The sequence below is a fragment of the Chiloscyllium punctatum genome, chromosome 26 (assembly GCF_047496795.1).
Source record: "Chiloscyllium punctatum isolate Juve2018m chromosome 26, sChiPun1.3, whole genome shotgun sequence".
Classification (NCBI taxonomy): Eukaryota; Metazoa; Chordata; class Chondrichthyes; order Orectolobiformes; family Hemiscylliidae; genus Chiloscyllium; species Chiloscyllium punctatum.
In genome coordinates this window covers 68821065-68841716 of record NC_092764.1, presented here as the reverse complement: position 1 = coordinate 68841716, position 20652 = coordinate 68821065, and the positions used below count along the sequence as shown (strand labels likewise).

At 43.9% G+C, this 20652-nt stretch overlaps 1 protein-coding gene across 1 annotated transcript in view; it reads left to right on the top strand.

Annotated features, from left to right (window-relative positions):
- Window positions 1-18394, top strand: part of hydin (HYDIN axonemal central pair apparatus protein) — an 869275-nt gene extending 850881 nt beyond the window's left edge. Inside the window, exons 83-86 of the mRNA XM_072547579.1 lie at window positions 8923-9073; window positions 11588-11818; window positions 13739-13963; window positions 16921-18394. Coding sequence (XP_072403680.1) covers window positions 8923-9073; window positions 11588-11818; window positions 13739-13963; window positions 16921-17406 — 1093 coding nt within the window. The 3' untranslated portion in view covers window positions 17407-18394. The remainder of the gene's footprint in view (window positions 1-8922; window positions 9074-11587; window positions 11819-13738; window positions 13964-16920) is intronic.
- Window positions 18395-20652: the final 2258 nt, after the last annotated feature.

Here is a 20652-nt window from a genome sequence, read left to right as displayed (position 1 = left end):
TTCACCTTCACTGCCCTACATTTTAATTGGTAAGTTTCAGGAATAAGCTCAAAGATGTTAAGTACCACAGTTTTAATTGTCTCAGAATCTGAAGATTGTTCTTCTGAAAGATTGGAATAAATATCTCTTTCTGCCTCCTTACTTCAATTTTGGGGAATAAAGGAAAACTTCAATTTAATCCAGCTTTGAAATGGGACTTCCCTTCTCATCTGAGCTATTTAAACCTGAAGCTTTTCTTTATCCATTTCATTCTATCTTATTTCTTTTTCTCTTTGAAGTTCATGTTCAAACATTTGTCTCTGTTTATTTCAAAATGCTTCATTTGCAACTAAATTATAGTCAACTCAAGCTGTTGCCAAGCAAAATCTCACCTGGACTGCAGACTTCTTCCAATCCCAAATGCTGTGCTATTCTCTCAATTACCTTTGCTTTCTTAACCCTTTTAATTCTCACTTCAACTTTTATCCTGTTGCAATTAACCTAGCTGTGGTCAATGTTTGCAAAGCACTCAGATAAATTTTTCCTTTCCAAAAACATTATAGCAACTGACAAAGCCATTTTGGTTTGCAATATGTATAGTAATAATTACCCTTACTGGTCTTAACGTCAGCAAGTCCCAAGATTCGTATTTGCTTGTTAATTACAGATCTCAGATGAGCCCCGAAATTGAATTGAAGCACATGATTTATTGTCACTTGCATTTTCCAGTGAATAATACAGTAAAATACAGTGAAAAGCCTCCAACGGTTGCCATAATCTGGCGCCATTTTGAATAGTTTAGGAAAGAAAAACTGAAAATTAGGTTATAATCCCAGACCAGACCACCAAATTATGCTATGATCTGATTAGAAGATGGTGATCTTTATTTTTAAAGTGAGTTCCAGGAGACATACTCATTATAAAGTCATGGGCGGCTCAGTGGTTAGCATTGCTGCCTCACAGGACCAGTGTCCCAGGTTCGATTTCAGCCTCTGGCAACTCTCTGTGTGGAGTTTGCACATTATCCCCATGTCTGCGTAGGTTTCCTCCGGGTGCTCCAGTTTCCTCCCACAATCCAAAGATGTGCAGGTCAGGTGAACTGGCCGTGCTAAATTGCCCATTGTGTTAGGTGCATTAGTCAGAGGGAATTGGGTCTGGGAGCGTTACTCTTCAGAGGGTCGGTGTGGACTGGTTGTGCTGAAGGGCCTGTTTCCACACTGTAGGGAATCTAATCTAATCTTAAAAGATACCATAGTTTTGAACAAACAACAAGAATGCATTTGTAACACTGTTCTAACATTGTTACAATTCACAATGCATGTACAAATTACTTCTAACACTCAAAATTAGCATGTGGTATACATGCATAAATGAGTGTTGTCAAACACCCACATGCGCATCACATTGGAAATGTAATTAGAACAGATCTCATACAACTTCCAGCAACCCCACCCCCACCCTGAAACACAGTTATTAAATCTCATTAAACTTTAGACGGAATTATAATTCTTTAGTTTTGGCCATTTAGCCCCTGAAATTCCCTCTTCACCTGTATCTGTACTGTCACAGACTGACAGATGGACTGCTTCTGTTCTGGTTGGTCAAGTTCCTTTCCTGGGTCTGTGCACCCCAGTTTGTCAAACTTTCCTCCAATATTGTTATGATGCACAGGAGTAGTGCATGGCAAACCCAATCCTATAATCTTGGAATCATTGTAAAAGTTAAAGATTTTCAAAGAGTATGCAGAATTCCCCAATTGATCTGTCATTTCATACTCAGGTTAACAAAATGAATGCACCAGGATTCTGTCCCTAACAAGGACTGCTAGTTATTACAAACAGACCAAATTAAAACAACAGGGAGAAAGTGAGGACTCCAGATGCTGGAGATCAGAGCTGAAAATGTGTTGCTGGAAAAGCGCAGCAGGTCAGGCAGCATCAAAGGAGCAGGAAAATCTACGTTTTCGGCATAAGCCCTTCTTCAGGAATGAGGAGGGTGTGCCAAGCAGGCTAAGATAAAAGGTGGGGAGGAGGGACTTGGGGGAGGGGGGTTGAGAATGCGATAGGTGGAAGGAGGTTAAGATGAGGGTGATAGGCCAGAGAAGGGTTGGGGGCGGAGAGGTCGGGAAGAAGATTTCAGGTCAAGAAGGCGGTGCTGAGTCCGAGGGTTGGGACTGAGAAAAGGTAGGGGGAGGGGAAATGAGGAAGGTGGAGAAATCTGGATTCATCCCTTGTGGTTGGAGGGTTCCTAAGCGGAAGATGAGGTGCTCTTCCTCCAGGTGTCGTGTTGCCACGGTCTGGCGATGGAGGAGGCCAAGGAACTGCATGTCCTCAGTAGAGTGGGAGGGGGAGTTAAAGTGTTCAGCCACGGGGCAGTTGGGTTGGTTGGTGCGGGTGTCCCAGAGGTGTTCTCTGAAATGTTCCGCAAGTAGGCGGCCTGTCTCCCCAATGTATAGGACGTTTATTATAAACCAACTGACTCCCACAGCTACCTAGACTACCCCTCCTCCCACCCTGCCCCCTGTAAAAATGCCATCCCCTAGTCCCAATTCCTTCACCACCGCCGCATCTGCTCCCAGGAGGACCAATTCCAATACCGAACAACCCAGATGGCCTCCTTCTTCAAAGACCACAATTTCACCTCAGACGTGGTTGACGATGCTCTCCACCGCATCTCCTCCACTTCCCGCTCCTCCGCCCTTGAACCCCACCCCTCCAATTGCCACCAGGACAGAACCCCACTGGTCCTCACCTACCACCCCACCAACCTCCAGATACATCGCCACTTCCGCCACTTCCAAACAGACCCCACCACGAGGGATATATTTCCCTCCCCTCCCCTGTCAGCGTTCTGGAAAGACCACTCCCTCCGCGACTCCCTCATCAGGTCCACACCCCCCCACCAACCCAATCTCCACACCCGACACCTTCCCCTGCAACTGCAAGAAATGCAAAACTTGCCCCCACACCTCCCCCCCTCACATCCCTCCAAGGCCGCAAGGGATCCTTCCATATCCGTCACAAATTCACCTGCACCTCCACACACATCATTTACTGCATCCGCTGTACCAGATGTGGCCTCCTATACATTGGGGAGACAGGCCACCTACCTGCGGAACGTTTCAGAGAGCACCTCTGGGACACCCGCACCAACCAACCCAACCACCCCGTGGCTGAACACTTTAACTCCCCCTCCCACTCCACTGAGGACATGCAGGTCCTTGGCCTCTTCCATCGCCAGACCATGGCAACACGACACCTGGAGGAAGAGCACCTCATCTTCCGCTTAGGAACCCTCCAACCACAGGGGATGAATCCAGATTTCTCCACCTTCCTCATTTCCCCTCCCCCCACCTTTTCTCAGTCCCAACCCTCAGACTCAGCACCGCCTTCTTGACCTGCAATCTTCTTCCCCACCTCTCCGCCCCAACCCCTTTCCAGCCTATCACCCTCACCTTAACCTCCTTCCACCTATCGCATTCCCAACACCCCTCCCCCAAGTCCCCCCTCCCTACCTTTTATCTTAGCCTGCTTGGCACACCCTCCTCATTCCTGAAGAAGGGTTCATGCCCGAAACGTCGATTCTCCTGCTCCTTGGATGCTGCCTGACCTGCTGCGCTTTTCCAGCACCACATATTTCAGCAAATTAAAACAACAGGCAAACTGATACAAACCATCAACATATAGCTCTACTTATTAAATCTCTAATTCCTTTATGAAACTCCCCTTTGTGCACACACATTAGAAAAGAAATTAGTGCTGTGGGTGAGGGAAAATCTGGGAAGGCAGTTCACAGGGTTCACTGAGATGTTCGTTTTTACTTGCCAGGACTTACTGCTCCTAGCTCTCTCTTCTCCATGTACTTTTCACTTACTTACAAGAGGCACAGAACAACTCGTTCACAACTTATAAAATTTTTGACTTATTGGTTAAAAGCAGCAGCTTATAGCAACTGGTGAGGAGAAGTAAATTGGCTTCAGCGGTTTTAATGCAGAGAAACGAACAGCACCTCCTGATCCAGAGGTCTGGCCTCTGGCAACTTTGTCCCACTCCATCTCTGTAAGTTCCTTCAGTGCAACAAAATGTCGAAGAATTCTGGATCCTGGACCTCTGGTATCATGCTTTCCCAAACCCTTCCCTTTTTCCAGTATTGATCGTCCTCAATCTGTTTAAATCTTTAAGCCATCAGATCTCTCTTGCTCCCACTGTCTCTCTCTCTCTCTCTCTCTCTCTCTCTATCAATCTATCTATCTATCTATCTCTATCTCCCTCCCTTTCTCTGCCTCTGTGTCTCTGTCTCTCCTACTATCTCTCTCTCTCCCACCCACTGCCAGTATCTCTCTCCCTCACACTGTCTCTCTCTCTCTCTCATACTGTCTCTGTCTGTCTCTCTCTCCCCCCCCCCCCACTGCCAGTATCTCTCTCCCTCACACTGTCTCTCACCCATTGTTTTTCTCTCTCTTGCTCCCACTCTATCTCTCCCAATGCATCCCTCCTACTGTGTATATCTTTCTCACATACTGTATCTCTCTTCCTCTACCTCCTTGACTGTATCTCTCTCTCTCCTGCACCCCTTTACTGTATTTTTCTCTCTCTCTCCCTTTCCAATGCTGCTTTCAGCCATCCTATTTGACCAAGCTTCTCCTCTTCCCACCTCCTTTGTCTCAGTGCCAATTTTATTGCAAGCATGTTGTTGTGATTGATTTTAGGATTTTTGCAATTTGTTAAAACTTCAGATTTGGCTTTTATGGCCTGCTGTCATTTCCTGACCTACAGGAATCAATTTCTCTCAGAAATGTTTGAGTTTTAGATTTTAATTTGCAATTTGGTGTCATTTTACTGAGTTTTACTGTTTTATTTGCATCATTGTCACTATATTCTTTCATTGCATTGTAGGCTCAGGTTTTTTTTGGCAAAACCTTTCCTTTTCAATTCTATTTCTCATCGCTGTCTGCTACTGACTCACTTTCAGCCACCAGAGTGCACAGAACGTGTGTTCCTTTGGTGCTTCCAGTGATGTTGCACATTTGGAGAAGGTGTACAATATAGATATGATCCCATGTCATCTATTTTACTGCTCAGCTGCTTCCACCCACATGGAAGAATAGGAAGTTTGCATTGATTCAGTGCTTTTCACCTCAAGTCATCACAATGAAGTTCTTATGAAGTGTGATCACTGTTGTCATGTTGTAATCTTGCACACAGGAAGCTCCCACAAAGGCGACCCGGTGGCTCAGTGGTTAGCACTGCTACCTCACAGCGCCAGGGACCCGGGTTCAATTCCTGCCTTGGGCAACTGTCTGTGCAGGGTTTGCACATTCTCCCCGTGTCTGCATGGGTCCCCTCTGGGTGCTCTGGTTTCCTCCCACAATCCAAAGATATGCAGGTTAGGTGAATTGGCCATGCTAAATTGTCCATAGTGTCACAAGGATGTGTAGGTTAGGTGTGTTAGTCAGGGGTAGATATGGAGTAGTAGGGTAGGGGAATGGGTGTGGGTGGGATACTGTTCGGAGAATTTGTGTGGACTTTATGGGTGGAAGGGCCTGTTTCCACACTGGAGGGATTCTATGAAAATAATAGAAAAGTGGTTAGATCAACATTGCTGACAAAAAATCAAAAATGTTACAAATGCTGGACATCTGAAATATAAAAAAAGAAACTCTAGGAAACACTCAGAAGGCCAGGTAGTATCTGTTGAGAGAGAAACAGTTAAATTTTCAAAGTCTTTCATCAAAGGTTCTATGGCCGGTGCCAATGCAATCTACAGTCTTCACACAGATGGTCATAGACAGTGAGTGCAACTTTGCATTTCCTAACTTTGCAAAGGAATTGCTGGACTTTCACATTGCTTCACTCATCAGACTCCCATAACCTGCTCAGTGATGCCCTGTTAGGGTTCCACCAGGGCCATTCAGCTCCTCACCTCATTAAAACCTTGACTCCAACATGGACAAAAGAGCTCGATTCCAGAGATGAGGTGAGTGTGACAGTCCTTACAACAAGACTGCTTTCGATTGAGTGCAAAATCAAGGAGCTCTAACAAAACTGAAGTCAATGGCGAAACCTGTGTGCTGGTTAGAACCGAAGCTGGCACATAGAAAGATGCTTGTGGTTGTTGTAGATCAGCTCAAGGCCATCTCTGCTGGAGATCCTCACAGAAGTGCAGAAGGCCCAGGCATTTCCAGCTGCTTCGTAAAATATTTTCCCTCCATCAGAGTGTTAAAAGTGGGGATGATTGCTGATGATTGCAGTGTTCAACACAATTTGTCAGACTTCACGGACTGAGACAGTCTATGTCCAAATGTAGCAAGACCTGGACATTGCCCAGGCTTGGATTGAAATGTGACCCGGAATAGTTGGACCACATTGAGCATCTCCAACAACCCAGAATCTAAACAGCATCCCACTGACTTTCAATGGCATTACCTTCAGTGAATTTCCTCTACATCCTATGCATTACCATTGAATACTTAGTGAACGGGACTAGCCATATAAGTACAGTGGCTACAAGTGTGAGTAAGATGGTAATACTCCCTACTTGCCGGAATGAGTGCAGCTCCAACACCACTAAAGAAACTCTGCTATCCAGGACAAAGGCAGCCGATATATGGGAACACCACCACCTTCAATTTCCCCACCAAGACACACGCAATTCTGATTTGGTAATATATCAGCATTCCTTCAGTGTTGCTGAATGAAAATCACTTCCTAACAGCATTGTGGACTTGCCTACAGCAGATATACTGCAGCAGTTCAATAAGGCAGTTCATCATCACCTTCTCAAGGCCAACTGTGGATGGGCATTATATGCTGGCCCAGCCAGTGATACCCACATCCCATGAACGAATCAATAAATGTTAGGTAAGGGGTAAATGTAGATGTAGGGGTATGGGTGGGTTACGCTTCGGCGGGGCGGTGTGGACTTGTTGGGCCGAAGGGCCTGTTTCCACACTGTAAAGTAATCTAATCTAATCTAAAAACTAGCCATTTGGATACAGAACTGGCTCAAAGGTAGAAGACAGAGGGTGGTGCTGGAAGGTTGTTTTTCAGACTGGAGGCCTGTGACCAGTGGAGTGCCACAAGGATCGGTGCTGGGTCCACTACTTTTAATCATTTATATAAATGATTTGGATGCAAGCAAATGAGATACTGTTAGTAAGTTTACAAATGACTCTAAAATTGGAGGTGTAGTGGACAGCGAAGAAGGTTACCTCAGATTACAATAGGATCTTGATCAGATGGGCCAATGGGCTGAGAATTGGCAGATGGAGTTTAATTTAAATAAATGTGAGGTGCTGCATTTTGGGAAAGCAAATCTTAGCAGTACTTATACACTTCATGGTAAGGTCCTGAAGAGTGATGCTGAACAAAGAGACCTTGGAGTGCAGGTTCATAGCTCCTTGAAAGTGGGGTCACAGGTAGATAGGATAGTGAAGAAGGCATTTGGTATGCTTTCCTTTATTGGTCAGAGTATTGAGTACAGGAGTTGGGAGGTCATGTTACAGCTGTACAGGACATTGGTTAGGCCACTGTTGGAATATTGCATGCAATTCTGATCTCCTTCCTATTGGAATGGTGTTGTGAAACTTGAAAGGGTTCAGAAAAGATTTACAAGGATGTTGCCAGGATTGGAGGATTTGAGCTACCAGGAGAGGTTGAATAGACTGGAGCTGTTTTTCCTAGTTGGATGCTGAGGGGTGACCTTATAGAGGTTTATAAAATCATGAGGGGCATGGATAGGATAAATAGACAAAGTCTCTTCCCTGGGGTGGAAGAGTCCAGAACTAGAGGGCATAGGTTTAGGGTGAGAGGGGAAATATATATAAGAGACCAGAGGGACAATGTTTTAACACAGAGAGTGGTCCATGTATGGAATGAGCTGCCAGAGGAAGTGGTAAAGGCTAGTACAATTGGATGGGTATATAAATAGGAAGGGTTTTGAGGAATATGGGCCGGGTGCTGGCAGGTGGGACTGAGATTGGGTTGGGATATCTGGTCGGCATGGACGGGTTGGACCAAAGGGTCTGTTTCCGTGTTATACATCTCTATGACTCTAATTATTAATTCCTCAATAATTAATCAACTCTCCACTAAATTTAAAGCCACAGCTTATAAATACATTTCTGGACACTCGAGTAATTAAGTTGGTAGAACAGGTGTAATTGAACAAAAACTTTTTTTTCCCAAAATAACTGATCCGTATTTCAACACATGGAAAGCCAATACCCTAAACACACTTCCCACAGATTGGTGAAGTCACAGCTATTGTATTTCTATTGCACATGCTCAAGGTTGGAACACTCTAACTTGGCAACTATGGTTTTATTTATTGCACCTCAGATCTCAATCTCAGATTTAAATTTAACAACTTCATTGCAGTAAAATCCACTACATTTTCCAAATATAGTAAAATATGAACTTGCAAAGCTCTAGAGATTCCACATGTATTTGCAAAAATAATACCTCAATGATTTGAAGTTTTCTAGGATCCCTCTCCCACCTTTGCAACCACTCTCCACAGCCTGCTTACATTCCAATCGCTTCTTTCACTCCTCTTGCAGCCATCTTTCCCTCAGCACCCAAACATATTTGACAACCCCAATTGCATACATACCTCCATATTCCTTCCCTCAATCTCACTGGTGACATCTCGGCTGGCTGCAGCTCTCACACACCCCCAAATCACTCTCAAGACACCCCATGCTATCCCACCTCCCCCACCTCAGATCACCAGCCCAGAATCCATGCTGGCCTGTGATTGTTGAAGTGCCTCAATACCACTTCCTACCATTGCAATTATGGGGATGTGTTTTGCTCTGATTGGTCACCCTGTGGGGGATTTTCCAGCGTGACCTGAGGAGTCTGGGGGGGCAGATTGCCTCTGTGTGTTCCAACCGTTGCTACTGTTCTGAAATGAACTGACTGTTTTAATGTGATACTGTAGATTCCGAGCTACCTTGGACCAGATCAAGCCTGAACGACTAGAGAGTACCACCACATTGAAAGGACTCGACTATATTGATGTTCCTGGGTCTTCCAGGCGGGAGTACAGGCTCACTTTCTTCACCTACAAGGAGGCAATCATCTCAGTAAAGGTGGGAGAATCACTGCTGTTCTATGCTACAGTTTATAGAAAGTCAGCAGATAAGCAATGGGGAAAGAGCTGTTCTTCTTTGAGCAGAAGCAGGTGAAAGAGAAATGTAAAAGTGATGCTCGAAGTTCTGAAGGATATTGATGTGAGCTTCGGTAAACCCTGAAGGATACATTAAAGGTAACTGCCAAAAGTACTGGATGGACAAAGAGTAGGTTATGGAGTGATTTATTATGATTCAGTATGCACTAGCTGAAAAAAATTAGTGGGAGCAGATTCAGAAACAATTTTCAAAAGGCAATTGGATAATAACTTGAAGGAAAAATATTGTAGGGCAATCTGTATAGAGCAGGGGAATGGGATTAACTTCATTACTCCTTTATCACACCAGCACAGGCACATTGAACTGAATCGTCTTCTGTGCTGTGAGATTAGAAATGCAGCAATGACAGATTCAGAATTCCAATTGAATCCTCTTTGCAGGTTCCCAGCACATTACATACACACTGTGGAGTTATACCTCCCGAATATAGATAATCCTTTGTGGTGAGTTGATTATACGGCTGAAACAAAACTTGCAAAAATTGTAGGAGAGGACATTCCAAATCTCCAAGTTGTCTTCTTCTGTTCATAGGAATAGGAAAGCATAGGCTCACAATTCCTTGATTGACATTCTCTGACGTGATCCAGTTATGAAATGACCATTGTATGTTTGTACATTGTGTCCTAACAAACCCCAATACCTGATCAAATACTTCTTGCTGCACACTTTTGCCTTTCCTTCTCAAACCTGATGTTCTGTGCTTGCCTGAGGTTTCTCAGGGTCCAAGCATTCTCTTCTCCCGCATGTTGTGGATGAAGCCACGCTCTAGCTATGAGCCTGGGTTGATCTTCTCAGTGCAGTCCCGAAGAAGTGTTACATTAGATTCCGTCCTGATTATTCCTGATGAAGGGCTTTTGCCCGAAACGTCGATTTCGCTGCTCGTTGGATGCTGCCTGAACAGCTGTGCTCTTCCAGCACCACTAATCCAGTATTTGGTTTTCAGCATCTGCAGTCATTGTTTTTACCATCGCTCAGACTTTGTCTACCTTTTCAGTTGGAAGTGAAAGATTGCATGGCACTATTTGAAGAAGAGCAGAGGAGTTCTTCCCAATATCCTGGCCAACATTTTTCACTTAACCAACATCAATAAAGTCAATTTTCATATACTGATGCTATTTGTGGAATTGTGTGGAATTAGCTTTTGTGTTTCCGATATTTCAACAATGATCACGAAAAAAACAACATACCTAATTGGTTGCAAAGCACTTGGAGTTGTCTAAAGTGGTGAAGGTGTTACAATGTCAGTGGAGATTGTTTTTTTAAGAAATATATTCGAAATACAGTTATTTACTAAAGAAACCACAAGATTCCATGGTTTCAAACAAGAATTTCTTATATTATTATATCCTTGAGTCAAACGAAACATACAGTAGTAAATACTGTCTTCGATAACCTCATATACTCTGAGACCCAGAATCATTAAGTTAGATAAATTATGGCCAAAAATAAGCTAGAAATTACACTTCGAATGACAGGTATAGTGAAGAAAAATACAGCTGAAAGAAGGCTAAATATAGCTTGATAAATGAGATATATTCAGCAGCCAAGCCTATTACATCCTGCTCAATGTTGTTTTTCATTGGGAAATGGGAACCCAGCAACTGAGCCCCATCTGTTGCTGCTACCGTGGGGTAATCATGAGTGAACTATCTCAGACTTGGCCCAGATTCAACAAGTTACAGTTAGCTGCGTGTGTTGTAACAAATAAGTAATCATCCCCTCAAAAGAACCTTGGACTTTGTTGTTTGCTCTGATGAAACATATTCATATGAATGTGGAATTTGGTCAGTGGTCACACCTCAACATCATGTAGAACAGAAGATACAGGCTGTGAATGTGGGTGATGAAATCCATTGAGAGACCAGAGGGAACCACAGCTGAAAACAGCTGATAAAGGCCATTCACGCCACTTTCCTTGGAGATTCACTTATCTTTTGCCATATTTAACTTGATAATCCACATAAATCCCATGGTTAAGGATTGCTCAAACACTTATCACTCCAGTCATTTTTTTCTTTGGCATCTGTCACTTCTACAGTAATTTCTGCTAATTTGTGCCTATCTGATTAACGTTGCATTCTTAGCAAAGTTTCTGGGAGGGTAACATATAGGATTGAATATATCCTTAAGATGTGATGGTGAGAGAAGTTAAACCAGACACTGTGACACAGACAGCTGGAAGAAATGTGGAGAATTCAGGGACATTGTCTTCAGAATTTGCTTTTCTCAGTTCATGTTTTTTTTATTGTATTAAGGAAATTTTAAATAGATGTGATTTATACTCTCCAGAAGTCAGGGAACTGTAACTCCCAAGGTTTGGGCCAATGTGTCTAAATGCCTACCGGAAGTACAGGTTGTCTCTAATAAATGTTACTGAATAAAATACCGAAGGATCCTAATAATCTGCCTCCACAGGTGACCTTCCGTAATGAGACCACTCAGGAATACCTTTACTATGTCGTTAACATTAAATCTACATCTCCTGGTCTGAATGGCACCATCGAGTTGGTGGCTCCAGTTCGCCAGAGCACTACAGGGACTGTGGAGGTTGAGAATCCATTGTCTATCCCAACTGTATTCATCACAGAATGTAAAATCACAGACATCTCTCTCCCAACGCAGCTCATTGTCCCACCACAGGCTAAGGTAAGAGCAACAGGCGAACATGGCGAGCTGGAAGGTTAAAGGAGGCAAGCTATTATATTGCAGGTTGCGGTATTCTATTCAAAGTGCATTGGAGTGGAATTCTAATGTCTTTTAGAGGGAAACTTACCTGTCTTGTGCTAAAACCAATATGCTGCTATGTATTCTGTAATTCTAGCAATAGAGCAAAGCAGTTTAAGATGTGTTTGGCTGAGTTTCACATTCTGCGAGTTTTGATTGTTTAGGAGACAGAGTACAGCAGCAAAGGGCTTGAGGAAAAGTGGAATCAATGGGAATTAGGGGTACAACTCTCCGCTGGTTGGAGTCATACCTGCCACAAAGAAAGATGTTTATGGTTGTTGTAGGGTAGTCAGCTCACCTCCAGCACATCGCTGCAGGATTTCCTCAAGGTGTAAGAGGCCCAATCTGTTATGTATCATAGTTGTGACATGGAGGTGCTGGTGTTGGACTCGGGTGGACAAAATTAGAAGTCTCATGACGCCAGGTTATAGTACAACAGGTTTATTTGAAATCACAAGCCTTTGGATCAGAGGGATCTTGGTGTGCATGTGCATCAATCCCTTAAGGTATCAAGACAGGTGTATACTTGCCTTTATTAGCCAAGGCAAAGAATTCAAGAGCAGGGAGGTTATGCAGCAACAGTATAATATGTTGCTTAGGAACAATTGAAATATTATGTGCAGTTCTGGAGGGATGTGACATCACTGGAGATGGTGCAGAGGAGATTCGCCAGGATGTTGCCTGGGCTGGAGAATTTCAGGCACAAAATGAGATTGGACACGCTAGGGTTGTTTTCCTTAGAGCAGAGGAGATTGAGAGGGGACATGATTGAGATGTATAAAATTATGAGGGCATTGACAGGGTAGACCTGAAGGAATGTTTCCCCTTGATGAAGGAATCACCAACCATGTCATAGATTTAAAGTAAGGGACAGAAGGTTTAGAGAAGGTATGAGGAAAAGCTTTTTACCCAGAGGGTAATAAGGATCTGGAATTCACTGCCTTTGAGGGTTGGTGAGGCAGAAATCCATCTAACATTCAAGATTATTTCAGATATGCACTTGCAATGCCAAGGCACATACAAAGGCTATGGGCCAAGTGCTGGAAAATGTGATTCGAATAGTTAGCTGCTTACTTTTGGCTGATGTGGACACAGTGGGTGAGATTAACTTTTTTTCTGCGTTGTAGATCTCTATGTTTCTGAGACAGCCAAAGCAAAAGAACAATCTTGTACACCACAAAAATGATACTGAGCAGGAAAGCACACTGGCAGCTGGGAGCTGCACCTTCCAGTGCAGAAGTATCCCCACCTTCAGCTCTGACAGCTGCCCCAGAGATGTCCTTTCCGTTACCTCCATCTTGCCCTTGTCCTGGGGTGATTAGACTGCAAGAGATGGATTCCTCAGGCCATCGAGCTGTGTCAAATGAGGGAACAGGAAGCATTATAACATTGATATTAGGGGGCTGTCACTAAGACACTGCCTGAAAAGATAACATATTTTGTTAAGTTAGGACTTTTATTTATGTCTGTTGGGGTCCTGCGGAGTGGAATTCCCATAGCACAAGGGCAACTCCTTTCCTACTGCTACGTCCCTATTGCAGATCCTTCGTGTCGGGTCGATGGTTCCTTCATTCAGCACTCAAATCAAGAGCTGTCAAGCAGCAAGAAATATTGAAGTCCCTGATCTAACCTAATTTGTGTGAGCATCTTTTATCTGGGTCTGCACACCAGAAAGTTAAGATTTGAAGATGTGAGCACATGAGCAGGGTGAAGTTGAGACAGTGCACAGAGATTCTGGCTTATTCTGAGTCGTATAAAATCTCTCATGGTTGATGTGCTGTTGCTATGATTTACTGGTGGACTTTTTAAATAAAATCTTACTGGTTTCCTTTTTCTCCATAGGGTATAGTGTCCTTTGAATACCAGCCTCTGAAAGTGGGTGAGGTCACTGGGCGCCTTACACTGAACAACAGTGATTTAGGAGTCTATCAGTATGACCTGATCCTGAAAGCCAAGCCAGCAGGCCCGGAGAAACCACGCCACTTCCGGACTAACTTTGGTGGCAACCAGACCCTCACGGCCAAGTTCATAAACCACTCCCGCCAGAAAGTGGAGTACTTCTGTAAGGTAGGTTCCAGACAGCTCACAGAAGGAAGCCAACGGGGCCATCATACCTGCACCAGCTCTCCAAGTGAGCATTGTGCCTTAGTGCCAATCTTTCCCCAGCCCTTGCATTTTGTTTCTACTCAAATAATTATCTAATGCTCTCTCGAATGCCTCAATTTGAACCTGTCTCCAGCACATTTCCAGGCAGTGCAAGCTAGATCCAAACCACTCAGTGTGAACATTTTCTTTCCTCACATCATCCTTGCTTCTTTTGCAGAGGTGCGGAACTTTTATATCAGTGTCCTCTCTTACTTGATCCTTTTATGAGGTTTTCCCTCACATTTTTGCAAACTTCTATCAAATCTCCTCTCAGTCTTCTCCTCTCCAGGGAAAGCAGTCCCAACTTCTTCAATCCATCCTCATCACTGAAATCATTCTAGTGTCTCAAACCTGGAATCATACTCGTAAATTACCTCCTGCTGTCCAGTGCATTCACAGTTCCTAAAATGTGACATCCACAACTGGACTCAATATTCCAGTTGAGGTCTAACAAGTGACTTGTGTAGGTTCAACATCATCACCTTGCTGATGTACACTATGCCCCCATTAATAAAGTTGAGGACACTGTATGCTTTACTTATTGCTCTCTGTCAAACGCATGCCTTTCATCCTTTTCTTAATTGTGTTTCATTTGTCATCACGGGAGCTCTGGATTTGTTTGACATATCTTTCTCATTGTGAGGGAATTTACCTCGATTGTACCCAAACCATTTTGAAGGGGCTCTCTGCTCAGTTGCGACTTTTTCCCTCTAACCTCTCATCTCAGTCATTCCCAGCCAGCTCTGTTCATGCCCCATTAAAGTCATTCTCCACCAATTAATTTCTCTCGCTCTGGACTGTTGCATGTCATTCCCCAGCACTATCCTGAACCTTACGATTTCATGATCATTGCCGGCTAAATATTCCTCCACTGACACTTGGTCCATTCTTATTTCCAAGAATTAAGTACAACAATGCACCCTTTCTTGATGGACTGAGCACACAGTGCTTTTGGAAGCCCTCTATCATGTAATCCAGGATCAGTTCCCTTTATATTACAAATAGCCTGGTCTTTAATTGGGTAATTAAAGTCACTCATTTTAACTCCACTGTAATACTACCATTTCTCTGTGATTTCCCTGCAGATTTGCTCCTCAACATCCTTTGGTTGGCAATCCATAGACTACACTGAGACATGTATTTGCCCCTCTTCATTCCTCAGCTGTAGTCAAGTTGACTCTGACCTTGACCATCTGAAACATCCTCTTTCTCCAGCACTGCAGTGCCTTCCTTAACCAGTACAGTTATCCCATCTCCTGTTCCTTCTTTTCAATCTTCTCGAAATACCTCATACCCAGGAATATTTAACACCCAGACTCCTTAAGCCATGTCTCTGTTATTACCGTATCATGTCCATGAGGAAATTTGCTCCAGTAATTCCTTAAAGTCTGCTTGCAGGACCTCATTCTTTTGCTTCCTACATCTTTGATCCCAAAATGGACCACGATTTCTGTCTGCTAACCCTCCCCCTTCTCCAGAATATGCTGCAGCTGAATTGTGGCATCCTTGATCCTGGCACCTGAGAGGCAACACCATATCGTGGAGTCACATCTATTGCTACAAAGGCCCATCTCTACCCTCCTCACTGAGGAGCCCTCTACGAATATTGGCCTTCCACATTCAGCCCTGTCCCACCCCAAAAGTGGAACTACCTTCTGCCATGGCCCTGCCTCTGGCTCATTCAGGAAGGCTGAGGATTTCATATGTTGCAAGATGTGCAAAGCATGGTGCTGAGCTGTGAGGCAGAGTTTAACTGGATGAAGTATAGTTCCTCTGCTTTTATATTACCCTTGTTCCCACTTAAGTATTGACGGGAAAGGATTTTTAATTTCAGAAGTATACTTCATTTATCAAAATATACCTCTAAGTACATACAAAGGACTAACAATCTGTTCTATATTGACTTTGCAAAGAGAAAAAAGAGAAACACAAATAGCGTACTGGAATTTGACTTCCCACAGAGATCCACGCAGTTGCAAAAATCTTATTCTTGTTTACATCCTGTGTCTCACTTATGTCACCACTTGTCTGCTTCTCAACAAGTGACCTCACCTCGCCCACCCCTCTCAGTGACTCTGACCGCCTGTCACAGGGCCCTCACCCACCCCTCTCAGTGACACTGACCTCCTGTCACAGGGCCCTCACCCACCCCTCTCAGTGACACTGACTGCCTGTCACAGGGCCCTCGCACACCCCTCTCAATGACACTGACTGCCTGTCACAGGGTCCCCACCTGTTCCTCTCTGACACAATTGCCTGTCACAGTGCCCTCACCCACTCCTCACAGTGACACTGACCTCCTGTCACAGGGCCCTCACCCACTCCTCACAGTGACACTGACTGCCTGTCACAGTGCCCTCACCCACTCCTCTCAGTGACACTGACTGCCTGTCACAGTGCCCTCACCCACTCCTCTCAGTGACACTGACTGCCTGTCACAGGGCCCTCACCCACTCCTCTCAGTGACACTGACTGCCTGTCACAGGGCCCTTGCCCACCCCTCTCAGTGACACTGATTGCCTGTCACAGGGCCCTCACCCACCCCTCTCAGTGACACTGACCTCCTGTCACAGGGCCCTCACCCACCCCTCTCAGTGACACTGACTGCCTGTCACATAAGGAGATGTGGTCAACATTTAAACCATGTTTCTGCAGGTGTTGTTGCATGGATGCAAAGTGGAGTGTTTTGACATTCACTTTAATGATTCAAAGTGGGTGAATCAAATGCTCCTTTTTGAATTTTTAACTTGGTTTTAATTTTTCTTTTGCATTTGGAATTTCTGATGCTGCTGAGCATTGCTGATCAGATTGTCTGTAAGTTTTCTGATTCCTCTGGGATCTTGGATATAACAACCAGATTCAACTGTTGTTCCTTTCAGGTTGATAGCCCCGAATTCTTTGTGGAGAAAAGCATCACAGTCCCACCAGCCTCGCCGGGTGGTTCAGAGGTGGGTGTGGAGGTGATCTACGAGCCTCTCCGTCTGGGCGAGACCAGAGCAATTCTCAACGTCAACTCTCCGGTTGGAGGCGAGTACAACATCCCCCTCCTTGGAATGTGTTTGGCTGCAAAACCTCAGGGCCCCTTCTCAGTTCGAGCTGGTACTAGTGCTACCATCCCATTCAGGAATATCTTCCCCCAGACCACCACCTACTCCTTCCAAGTGGACAATCCGGCATTTTCCTGCAAACCCACAGAGACGCTACGTGGGAAGAAAACCCATGTTGTGGTTGTCAGCTTTGAAGCTACAAACGTCTCCAAATCCCCTGTCACTGGCAAGTTGATCATATCATGCCCGAGTTCTGCAGGGTCAGGAGCTGTGATGTCCTGGATCTATTACCTGAAAGGTGTTACTCCTGAGAAGTAAGAGGGGATTCCTGCTTAAAGCACATGTTTTTTCTTCTCCAAAAATTACCAAATGTTTTATTAACTCTCAGTCAGTGCTCCAATCACTTTATTCCAAGTGGAATCTGCTTATTGACAAGTTTGTATGGTTGTCCAACCAGTAGCAGAGCAAGTTGCCAGATAATCTCCAGTATTGCTGTACGTGGAGGGTATCAGGTGATCTCAGCTTGGAGAATTCTACCATCCAGATAAATCTCAACTGGGCAGCATTACCTGCTCGAGGCTCATTTTAAGGCTCCTGCCCAGTTTTATTCTGTATCCCACTTCCATACCGCCCAGGGACACCACTCCTATTATCAAACCGAGTTGGCCAGTAAGCTTTCACCATCTTCATGTTGAGCAACAATTTCATTCTTTGTCAATAGGTCAGATTGAAATGTAGGGATTTTATATTCTTCCGTTTCCTATTAAAGTAGGTTATTGTGTTAGTTATTTCCTCCTTTGTTTCGCAAAGTGCCTTACTTCACACAGGGTCCTCCTCAGAGACTTGCAGCGATTACCAGTTTTGTCAGAGTTCCTGGTCCAGTCTCCCACTGATTCAGCCTCCATTCATTCTTTGTGTGCAAAAACTGTTGGCGTGTTCCTGGGCAATTTGATAAGGTGTGCCAAAAGTTCACCTTTGTTTATGAATTGGACCAATAGCCCTTCGAGCTTTGTCTCTGGCAGTAATTCAACCCTTGATCCTAGCTCCTTAAGTTTACTGAGATAGGTTTAGTTGCCAAATCATAACTTTTGCTGAAGCTGTACGAAAGTTTATTTGGCGCCCTTTTCCCACTACAGCAGCCCCTTTCGAGCTGGTTTGTGTGAGAGAGATGATGTTTGGTTTTGACTCCTTCTACCCATTACAATCTGGACATTCTTCTATATGTTTTTGTGTACAACACGTCATTCTCAATCTGCTGGCTTTTCTTTCCCGTGTGCCATGTTGTTGTACGAAAATATTTCTTTCCTTTGAATAAACCTTGTTGAATAACTGAACATGCTTAACATTGTACTTTCTTGGGATCGTAAGATTACTTAAATCATCTTGAGGAACAGAGCCCCTTTTCCAACCAAGGGACCTCTCCTTGAGGGGTAATTTTTGATTTTCAGATTGACTTTTTCATTCTCTCTAATTAGTAGGTGATACATTAACATGGTAACAATACTTTCTGTATTTGGGTTCACACATGGTATATTGGACTCATACAGACACAGAAATAGACGGATTCGTCACTGTCCCCAATAATGATCAACTCTCCAGTGAACATAAAGTCACAACACACAAGGAAGGTGTGAACGTTGTTGACACCACAGTACATTGGCACAATAGGCAAATTAGAGCAACTAAAGTTTTTTTTTGTCAAAACAACTATTTACAAACAAAAATCCATCTCCCTAAGTACACCTTTCAGTTTGTTGAGGTCACACCTCATGAATATCTTGTGCAAATGTACAAAGCTGGAAGTTTTTAAAGATATAGTTGTTTTCCTTTTCATTGCATCTCAGATCGCAATCCCGGATTTCAATTTATCAGGTTGATGCAATGTTCATCACCTTATAGCAAGGATGATATGAAGTCCATTTTATTCACACTAACCTGTTTGTCACAATCTCCTTACTGGGAATGACTGTGCTGCCTGGTCCTGCCAGTACATAAAAGGAACAGATACAAGCTACCCCTGCATCTGATGGGAGCTGTCCCACAATGAGAGATGTGAACAATTCCTTTTTCTCTTTGTCACTGAGTACTTTATGTTAACGAAGGTTGAGGAAGGTGAGAGCCCGACTTGGAAACTGTTCTCATCGCCATTGCTGTGTGTAGGTATGAAGCAGTGCCAGACCAGTTGGATGGAACGTAGCTCTGTCTGACCTTCTCAACAAATACACCCAGATCATCCACTGCTTATCGGGTATCTGCCAAAATGGTCTATAATGTGGGTTTTAAAAAACACCTTCTGCAACAGAGAAACATCAGGAATAGAGATGCTGTCATTTACTCAGAGGAACAGCTCCACACAGAAAGAAAGACCAATAACAAGCAGCTTTGGCAGGAAACATGATGATATGTGAGGATCATACTTAATATGTTGTGCTTTTTGAGATAATCAGGTCGTCTAAATGGAGAGTGAGGGTTGGGTCTGTGTGGAGGGTGGGACTGGCGAATGAGGGTCTGAGGGCTGAAGGTTGGTTCTGGGTGAAGAGTGAGGCTGGAGAGTAAGGGTTAGGTGTGGAGGGAGGATGAGGGTTGGGCCGAGAAGAGGAGAGGAGATCGGGTCTGGAAAGTGATAGGGTTTGGAGAGAGAGCCAGTTACCCAATGACACGATCATTGTCCAGGTGAACAACCTTCTCAAGCTCTGTTACCCACACTGGATAAATCACAAGGGTGAAACGGCTTTATTTCCCATTTCTAATATTTGTGCAATCAAAAACTCCGAAGGAAATTGAAAACAAATACAGCAAACTTTGTTTTAATCAGCACCTTATGAACCAGCTCTCTCTATAAACCAGCAAAAAAATTATACTCCTGAAATACCAGACATTTTCTGTACTATTGTAATGTCCACACAAGGGGCAAGTGAGAAGGCTCTCTGTCACTAATGTTCATTAAGGCAAAGTTGCCATGTGATTATGCTGTAAATAAAGTATAACAGTGATATGTATACCCCCGCATTACATTTCTATTACTGAGTGTTTTTACATTAATTATATGGACCTGTCAATCAACCAGAATATTTGAACAGTTAATAAAAGGTCTGCTGTAATGACTTTAATGTCCCTGTGATATTTGTCCCAGTTTGAAGAAATTGATCTTTATTTCTGGAAACTCCTGGATAGTCCCTACTCTGCCTCTGCCAGTTACTGCAACAGGAACAATTGAACAAATACTAGGGACCCAAATGTCACCCAATGTTGAATTACTTTACACAGGTTTACAGCAAACTGGCCTTAAAATCACAAAAACAAGAAGGTTGACTTTTCCCAGCAGAAGGCCCCTATCCACTTCCTAGTTTGCGCATGTGTCAAAATTGTTTGATGTGACAACATTTGAATGACAGCCATAAGTACCCCTTCAAACCACTGAAACAAGTTACCATTTTTAAATCCTCTTTTCCTGAATATACTGACTGTCAGACTCATACTATTTCCCAAACTGATCACATAGCACCTTCCCCATAGGAGGTGGTTATGTAAGGAAATTGCACTTAGGGATACAGTGGAAGAGCA